Source organism: Vespula vulgaris, chromosome 20 (assembly GCF_905475345.1).
Source record: "Vespula vulgaris chromosome 20, iyVesVulg1.1, whole genome shotgun sequence".
Taxonomy (NCBI): Eukaryota; Metazoa; Arthropoda; class Insecta; order Hymenoptera; family Vespidae; genus Vespula; species Vespula vulgaris.
In genome coordinates, this window is record NC_066605.1 from 1094928 (window position 1) to 1105000 (window position 10073).

Here is a 10073-nt window from a genome sequence, read left to right on the forward strand (position 1 = left end):
TTTTTCCGTGCCGGTTCCCGAACATAGGAGTCTGACAAGGCAAGTCAACCTCTCTCTCTCTCTCTCTCTCTCTCTGTGTTGTTACTGTAGTTAGAGCATGGCTTCTTTTTAATGTGACACCTCATTTTGATCGAATAACAGATGATCTTAACCCATTTATTGTCTTTGTATGACAAAGTAACGCGTTGAATTTGATATCCAATGGTATTCACTTGATTTCCGTCCTCGTATAGCCGCATGCAAGAGGTGTGAAGCATAAAATAAAAGCATAGAATAAAATAAAGTAAAAGTAAATCTCCAAAAAAAGAAAAAAGTAATAATAATAAACCATGAGGAAAAGTAAAAAGCGTAAACTGATAGAGTACTGATTTTTAGTGTCTCGTATGTGTCCATTAATCTTTCCAGTAGTTATTTTTTTTTGTTTTCTTGCTGACAGGATATTCTCATCCCCGCCCTCCGTCCTTGTAGGTGTGGCCTTGAAAGTTTGTCTGGCTAAAATCCACAGTATCATTTTAACGAAGTACATATCACACATCTAACTCTGATCTTTCATCCCATTTAGGCAAGCAGCTGAGCTGACAGAAAGAACATCGTCTGAACAAGCAGCAGCTATCAAGGAACCATTGGGTGCTGTTAACAAACGTTGGGACGGATTGCTCAGAGGTGTTGTAGAAAGACAAAGACTTTTAGAAAATGCTTTGTTACGATTAGGACAATTCCAACATGCTCTTGATGAGTTACTCGTTTGGATCGATAAGACGGATAGAACGTTGGACAATTTGAAAGCAGTTGCAGGAGATCCGCAAGTTATCGAGGTCGAATTAGCTAAACTGAAAGTCTTGGTTAACGATATTCAAGCACATCAAACTAGTGTGGACACATTGAACGATGCTGGCAGACAATTGATCGAAGATGGAAAAGGTACAACCGAGGCTTCGACAACGGCAGAAAAATTAGGGACGCTCAATCGTCGTTGGAGGGATCTGCTTCAACGAGCGGCTGATCGGCAAAGAGAATTGGAAGATGCTTTGAGAGAGGCACAATCGTTCACTGCTGAAATCCAAGATCTTTTGTCGTGGTTAGGCGATGTTGATAATATGATAGTAGCATCGAAACCAGTCGGCGGCTTACCTGAAACAGCATCGGAACAATTGGAACGATTCATGGAAATTTATAACGAGTTGGAACAAAATCGACCAAAGGTAGAAACTGTTTTGCAACAAGGACAAGAATATATGAAACGTGCCGATGCAAGTAGTGCGGGTGGCTTGAATCATAATCTTCGAACCTTGAAGCAGAGATGGGATAACGTCACTGCACGAGCAAGTGATAAGAAAATCAAATTGGAAATTGCTTTGAAGGAAGCAACGGAGTTCCACGATGCCTTGCAAGCGTTTGTTGATTGGCTGACGAATGCAGAAAAGATCTTAACGAATCTCAAACCTGTTTCCAGAGTCATGGAGACCATATTAGGTCAAATAGAAGAGCATAAACAATTTCAGAAAGACGTTGGCGTTCATAGAGAAACTATGTTAAATTTGGATAAGAAGGGAACGCATTTGAAATACTTTTCACAAAAACAGGATGTAATACTTATAAAAAATCTGTTGATCAGTGTCCAACATAGATGGGAACGTGTTGTGTCGAAATCAGCCGAGCGAACTAGAGCGCTCGATCATGGATATAAAGAGGCAAGAGAGTTTCACGATGCATGGTCGAATTTGCTCAATTGGTTGGACGAGACAGAAAAGACTTTGGACGAAGTTGCTGCCGATGGTCTTGGTGGAAATGATCCAGAAAAAATAAAATCACGTCTCAACAAACATCGCGAGATACAGAAAGCATTGAGCGCTAAGCAAGGTACGTATGATACGACTATGAAGAATGGTAAAGCTTTGAAGGACAAGGCACCGAAGGCCGACGAGTCTGCTTTGAAGGAATTGTTGAACGAATTGAAGAACAAGTGGACGACAGTTTGTTCTAAGTGCGTTGATAGACAGAGAAAGTTGGAGGAAGCGTTATTGTTCTCTGGACAGTTCAAGGATGCCATTCAAGCGCTTCTCGATTGGCTGGGCAAGATGGAAAAACATTTATCGGACACTGGACCGTTGCATGGTGATTTGGACACTGTAACGAACCTCGTTGAGCAACATAAAACTTTCGAAAAAGATTTAGAGTCGCGCGAATCACAAATGGAGTCGGTTATCAAAACTGGTCGTGAGTTAGAATCCAAAGCTTCGGCGGAAGACGCTTCCATGATAAGATCTCAATTGTCAGAACTTAACAGCCTATGGGACACCGTAACACGTCTGTCATTAAAGAAAACTGCAAGATTAGAGGAAGCTATCAAAGAAGCCGAACGTTTGCACAAAGCGGTCCATGTTTTGTTAGAATGGTTGAGCGACGCCGAGATGAAACTTAGATTCGCTGGACAATTACCAGAGGATGAACAAGAGAGTAGAAACCAATTAATGGAACATGAGAAATTCCTTCGTGAATTGAAAGCAAAGGAAATTGAAAAGGATAATACTTTGGAATTGGCTCATATGATCTTGGGTAAAGCTCATCCCGATGGAGCTGCCGTTATCAAACATTGGATAACTATTATTCAATCTAGATGGGAAGAAGTTGCTATTTGGGCTCAACAAAGAAATCAGAGACTTGAAAATCACATGCGAGGCCTTCAAGTAAGACGTTATATAAAGATGATTAAGAGTTTGATTAATATGTTATAAGAAAAAAATTCATTGATTAATTATCGTTCCTGTGCATCTTTTTAGGATCTCGATAATCTACTAGAGGAATTATTGGCTTGGTTAGAAGGATTAGAAAATACTTTGAATGCTCTCGAAAGTGAACCACTACCAGACGATCGTCCAACCCTCGAAATGCTCATTGCTGATCATAGAGAATTTATGGAAAATGCAAGTAGAAGACAGAACGAAGTAGATCGTGTCTGTAAAGCAAGACAGATCAAAGTAACGAAGGATGGACGAAAAGTACCGAAAGCTAAATCACCTGCACCAGTGTAAGTATAATTAAACACTATCCTTGAATTCCATGAACTATCTGAACGCCGCGCCGTCGAAATTTCTTAATCATTCAAACTCGGTATTTCATCATAAAAAAAAGGAGAGAAGAGAAACACATTAATCGTTCGCATAAATATCAAGAGACCATTACTTTAAACAATGATCATTACTTAATTGATCAATCATTCTCAATTGGCTCATATTGAAACATAAATTTTATGAATTATTTGTTTAGATAACATAAATAATTAGAAATCATGCTTTATATGTATTTTAACAATAGTACAGCTGGAATTATATTCGATTCGATGGAGAGAGTTTTTCTGAACGTATTTTATATATTTTAGCACATATATATTGCACGTTTTTTTATTTTGCATTTGTGTGCATCTTTTTTTTATGTTTTTTGCTTGTATCATTTGTAATGTGTGTACGTTTTTGCATGTTGTATTAATATTATGGACAGCAGTAAGGATCAATATCAAGATGTGGAACAAGAACAACCTCCTTCCAGAAAACAAAGGTATGTTTTTTAAATTCAAAGGATCCACGAACATTTTTTATTAATTTGATGGTAAAATCGCATGGAATATGTTTTGTGACGCCATCTGAAGCATATTCCTTGAAACAACTCATATTTTTTTATTATATCGATAAAAGTATCAATTTTGTTGATAAATAGGTAGTCACAGTTTGAAAAGTTTCCGGGAATATTCTTCAGATGGCGCTTAAAGTTAAAGACAAAAAAATAATAGTTTTTATAATAAATTTCAATAATACTTGCTTTATTACACTTTCTTTAAGCTTTTAAAAAATTCTTATAATTTACATAAATTATTTTAATTACGTTTATATTATTGTCCGAATAGCTAGCTTGTTAATCGTTGAAAAGAAAAATGTTATATTTATTTTAATGTTTGTCTCGCATGTTTGTATGAATGTTGTCTACTGCACATTAACATTAACACATAAAACATTAACAAACACTTTCCTTCTCACAAAATTCAATGTTTCCCTCTAAAGTCGGAAGAAGATACAACGTTGAAAAAATGATCTCGGTGTATCATCGTGAAGCTGCGTAACTGAAGATGAATGAGGATTTCGAAAAAAAATCTACAGTTTTCCTTACTAACATATACGCATCCTTGTCAAGTAATGTTATTAACAAATTAACTAACAATAAGTATCACTAATCTTCCATTATTTCTCTTCAATAATTTTACAAGTCAATAGGCAATATTTATTAGAAATCATTTCATTATAATGAAACGCGTCTTTGAAGATGCGTGTGTCATATGCGTGATTAATTTTTTTGAATCAACTTTTCAACTCATACATACATACATACATACATACATACATACATACATACATACATACATACTTAAACTCATGCATTCGTATAATCATACATAATCTGTAATTAAAAGACACACTTGAACACCTACTTGATGAAGCCTGCTTAGAGACGCAGACAAATCAATGAAATCACAGCTCCTACATGTAAGGTCCAGTAGAGAGTGTTTTGAGTGACGTGAGGCATGTTCTTGTTTAGCCGAGCCAGCCCGGGTCGCGAGAGGACGCCAGATCTTTCGTTGCCACACATTGGTCCACGCTTCCCACCCAAAGGAAGGTGCGTTTTGTCATTATTTTGGACAGATTTCAGTTATCCTAAGTATTTATACTCATTTCCTCCTCCTTCTCTTCCTCTTATTAATTTTCACACTGTCCCTTTTTCATTTTATTGTTATTCTTATATTTTTGTTATTTTTAATGTCCATATTTATTTTGTTGTTACGTTACACTCGTGTATTGTGAGCTATGCTATTTCAAGGGATTTACAAAGCGTTCTTAAAGGAAAAAAAAAAAAAACCAATGAAAATTCAAACTTTTCTTTTATATCATACAATCTTATATAAAACGTTTTAATGATATTTTTATTATTTCATTTCAACCTTTTTTTTATTTTTCTCCTTTCTTTATAAGCAGTAAGGGTGCAGAGCCAGAATTCCGTAGTCCAAGAGTGAAACTCCTATGGGACAGGTGGCGTCACGTTTGGATGCTAGCTTGGGAACGTCAACGTCGTCTACAAGACAAATATAATTATATTCAAGAGTTGGATCGTGTTGCTAACTTTAGTTGGGAAGATTGGCGCAAGAGAGTAAGAAGATATTTTTCTTCCTTTTTTCTAATTCATTCATTAATAAATCACGTTACAGATATTTTAATATATTTCTTTTATTTTCTTTCCTTTTCTTTTTTTTACATGTAGTTCCTGAAGTTTATGAATCATAAGAAATCTCGACTGACGGATCTCTTTAGGAAAATGGATAAAAATAACGATGGGCTTATACCTCGTGAAGATTTCATTCAAGGAATTATGAATACCAGTTAGTATATTATATTTGTTATTGAATGACATGAATAAGAATATACTAAATTATTTGCTATAATTTTTGTAGAATTTGAAACGTCTCGGTTGGAGATGGGTGCAGTTGCAGATCTATTTGATCGTCATGGGGAAGGTTTAATAGATTGGAAAGAGTTTATAGCTGCCTTGAGACCAGACTGGGAGGAACGTCGTACTTATAATGATACTGATAAGATACATGACGAAGTTAAACGATTAGTTATGTTGTGTACGTGCCGACAAAAGTTCAGAGTATTCCAAGTTGGTGAAGGAAAGTACAGGGTAAGTGTTATTTGAAGAAAAAAAAAATTAAAATTAATAATTTGTCCATTCGTTATTTTTTGAAAAAATTTTATATGATATTCACATATAACGTTTATATAATAATTACGTTTATATATTTATATATATTTACAGTTTGGTGACAGTCAAAAATTACGTCTAGTTAGGATATTAAGATCCACAGTGATGGTTCGAGTAGGAGGTGGTTGGGTAGCACTAGACGAATTCCTTTTGAAAAATGATCCATGTCGCGGTAAGTACTCACTTTTATCATCATTCAATTTAAAATTAAATAACATAAGAAATTTGGGTTACGGTAAGTTATATATATTAAAAAAGAAAAGAAAGGAAAATCTTACCTTGGCCCGAAATCGAAAAGTAAGATAATCAAAAGTCAGGTAGAAAAAGAAAAAAAATTCCGGGAGAAAAATTTAATTGAATTGAATAGAAAATATCGACAGTACTACATAACATATGTATATATCATAGAAAGTATGTATTTCTGCTAATCGTAATAGAAACGTGATATAATAACACGCGTGATGATTTTCCGCATAAAATTAATTATATAGTTTAACGCAAACTGTCCGATTCTCTCACAAACGTTCCTTTCCCTCCTCTCTGATCCTCCATCCGAGGCAGCTAACGTGTCTTTAGTTTGATATTTTTTGTGATATCATTATTAATAATATCTCGATATCTTTGAATAATAATTTGTGTATATAATTTGTTAATGCCGATTCTAATTTCTAATTTCTAATTTTCTAATTTCGCTTATTTTTATTATGTTACTACTATCGATATAATAATAATCATCATTTTGCATAAAATTTCATTTTTTCAATTCACAGCCAAACTTTTAGCAATGTTTTTATTGCGTCCAGTTTTTCAAAAATTGCGTTTAAGAAAATATACTTGTTATTAACAAATTATTATCCATTAACCATATAACCGTAAAAAAAAAGAAAAAGAAAACTTTTTTCTCGCGAGACCAACACCAAAACTACTACCCTGAACCTCTGACAATTTTATAATCATAATTGCGTTTGTGTGTATGATCTCAACTCCTGAGGTACGAAAACGTTGTGATTAATCGCATATTATTAATCGTTAATATTCTAAATTTTCAATAATACAATGCAAGAGGGACGAGTGAAAGAAAGTGTGTGTCCGCTGATTTTTTCCTTTGCTTAGCTGGTTGCTGAATTAATCAAAAAATACATGTGTGAATATATATATATATATATATATATATATATATATATATATATATATATATATATATCAAAAGGTATTACGGTTTAGGGTTTTCTTGGGGCTTTCGATTATGTGTTGCAACTAATGAAAAGATCGCTATTTCAGAAAATGATTTAAATTTATTTAAACTATCAAAAATTATCATTTAAATATCATTGATACATTAATTTGTCTTCGTTAGAAGTTATTTAAAAAAAATTTCTTATTGATTTTCTGAAATAGTAGGATCTCTTAAGGACCGTAGATAAAAAAGGTATATAAGTAGATAAATCATATACTGGTTCCATACTAACATAAATTTAATAATCCCTATCCTCCTTTTCTTTCCTATTCCACCTCTTTCTCTTTCTCTCTCTTTCTCTCTCTAACACATTCCAAATATCCATATCGCTGCAATTCTTCGTATCTCTCCTCTTCTTTCTTTATATATATATTATTTTTTAATATATAATATATATATATACACACATATAATTTTCATTCCCTCTTTTCTGTATACCATTCCCAAATGATTTCGTATTTTTGATCGTAACCGAACCACTGATATATGTTGCATGGTACTTTCTCGTTCCAAAATTGATTGAAAACGAAATTATCTTTAATTATCGTTAATGCGTTAAGTTTTTCTAATGCCAATACCGGATCCTAACAAACCGGAACAACATGAGGGCTGGTGTCCGCTCGGTGAGGACTTTTTCACATGCACACAGTACATTCATGGTCTATGTAGGTGTAATGATAGTTATTCCTTTACATACTCTAGATACAGTACCGATACATACACATTTATTTTTTCAATAATTAAAATTTTTTTATAATATATAGCTTTTTCATAAAAAATATATGTATATATTATACACTTTTTATATATACATTAAACATACACCGCGAATTATAGACCATGAAACTGACTTCCCCGTGTATTGTGCATGATAGAATTGTTACGTGTGACTTTTTCTATCGTATTATTTATTATATATAATATCAAGCCCGTTAATTTTGTATCGTTGTGTGAATATAACATGTAACCTGATCGAGTTAGAATGAAAGATCAATCGCTAGTGCGGATACGTATATAGATTATATAGCCATTCATGAATTTTGATATGGATTTGTAATTTTTTAAATGAATGAATTAATTTCAATGGTAAAATCGCATGAAAAAATATTCGTTGTGCCATCTGTAGAATGTTCCTGGAAACTATTAGCCAGATAGTATTTTGATGATAAAAAAAGAAAGTTTTGCGAGCAGTTTCTAGGAATATTCTTCAGATGGCGCCACGAATATTTTTTATTGGGATTTTACCATCAAAACTAATTAAAATATATAAAATACATAAAATATAGAAATTTAATGCAATTCTTAGGACTTTTTTAAAGAGAAAAATTTTGTTAATTCATGAATTAAATAACAACCAGCCTAGCATTGAAATATCTCGACTGGTATAGATTCTTGAAGTTTTTGCAATAAGGCATACTGTTTAAATTTGTTGGCATGGTGTTTTTCGAATTGTTAATTAAGTCTTCTTGAGATGATTCATTTTCTTTTTTATTTTCAATTTTTTACTTATTAAGTTATTTGTTTCTTTATCTTTTTTTTATTTTTGTAAATACATATATATATATAGTAGCGATTGATTGTTTGCTATGTGAAACTAACGTTAAATATGCGGATATAATATCACATTGGTAATTCGTAAGAGAGCAAGAAGGAAAAAGAGGAGACGCCGAGATGTTGTTACGATAGATATCACGGACAGCATGGTGGGAAAAAAGCAAATTACGAAAGGCATATTTTTTCATTCGTTTCATGCTACCAAAATGTTTTTTTTCTTTTTCATTTTTTAATGTGTTCAGTATCAAGCAGTATATATTATTTCATATTATTTGCGATATAGTTACATTTAAGTACAAATCGATTGAGTTAGCATGAAACGATTTTCATATATATATATATATATATCGTGGCTTTTGTCAGTGGAAAAAAAAATCATTGCGCTTTAGATTCAATTCGAATCAGCTTTGTAAAAATTGTCGTGTCAATATCGCCTTATATGTCCCATATGCGGGATAAATATTTTTTTTCTCTTCTTTTTTTTATAAATAATATATGCATCATAGATATTTTTCTTTTTTTTTTCTTTTTTTCTTTTTTATTTTTCTTTTTCAAACGTTCTAAATATAGTGTTTTTTTTTTCTTTCTTTTTCATATTACTTACACACACGAACACACGTACACGCAATCATCATACACCGTACACGCACACTTTCATTCTACTTTTCTTTTCTATCTATCTTTCTCTTTCTCTCTCTCTCTCTCTCTCTCTCTCTCTCTCTCTCTCTCTCTCTCTCTCTCTCTCTCTCTCTCTCTCTCTCTCTCTCTCTCTCTCTCTCTCTCTCTCTCTCTCTCTCTCTCTCTCTCTCTATCTTTCTCTTTATATATATATATATATCTTGTCATTTCCATTCCTTCGTTGTACCTTTCTTTATACAATCTATTTTTTTGTCACAACTCTTCGCATCCATCGATAATTCGCATGATTTTTCAATTTTGTATCTATTTGTCTGATGATCCATTGTCTCTTTTTATCTATCTATCTCTCTCTCTTTCTCTCTCTCTCTCTCTCTTTCTGTTTCTTTAAAAAAAATACTCCATTTTTGAAAAAAAACTATCATATTCCGAAATTTAAATGATTTTAAAAACTCGCTGTCTCTCTCTATCTATCTATCTGTCTGTCTATCTGTCTATCTATCTGTTTGTCTATCTATCTATCTCTCTATCTATCTATCTCTTTTTCTCTGTAAAAAAATCTTTGGCACCTCCTCTCATAACCCGGCATTTTCCCATAACGCCTTCCTTCTAACTGCGTGCACGCAATACACTGTAGCCAAGGGAAGAACCAATATCGAGCTGAGGGAGCAATTCATATTGGCGGATGGTGTCAGCCAGACAATGACAGCATTCAGGTCGAAGCCAAGCCCAACATCGACCCTTCAACGTACGCAAATGTCCTCAGCTGGACCCATCACCAAGGTAATGTCATCCAGTATGGTGAGCACAATCACATGGAAAAAAAGAAAATAAAATTGAA

At 33.3% G+C, this 10073-nt stretch overlaps 1 protein-coding gene across 50 annotated transcripts in view; it reads left to right on the forward strand.

Moving 5' to 3' along the window:
* Positions 1 to 10073, forward strand: part of LOC127071017 (microtubule-actin cross-linking factor 1) — a 112025-nt gene that overhangs the window by 93307 nt on the left and 8645 nt on the right. For 32 of the 50 annotated variants that reach the window (XM_051009742.1, XM_051009746.1, XM_051009753.1 and 29 more), the window contains 11 exons: positions 28 to 39; positions 563 to 2687; positions 2781 to 3028; positions 3502 to 3555; positions 4588 to 4665; positions 5022 to 5193; positions 5305 to 5422; positions 5495 to 5724; positions 5860 to 5977; positions 7603 to 7665; positions 9870 to 10015. In XM_051009742.1, coding sequence (XP_050865699.1) covers positions 28 to 39; positions 563 to 2687; positions 2781 to 3028; positions 3502 to 3555; positions 4588 to 4665; positions 5022 to 5193; positions 5305 to 5422; positions 5495 to 5724; positions 5860 to 5977; positions 7603 to 7665; positions 9870 to 10015 — 3364 coding nt within the window. The remainder of the gene's footprint in view (positions 1 to 27; positions 40 to 562; positions 2688 to 2780; positions 3029 to 3501; positions 3556 to 4587; positions 4666 to 5021; positions 5194 to 5304; positions 5423 to 5494; positions 5725 to 5859; positions 5978 to 7602; positions 7666 to 9869; positions 10016 to 10073) is intronic. The other 18 variants (XR_007784810.1, XR_007784809.1, XM_051009731.1 and 15 more) reach the window with 9 other exon arrangements.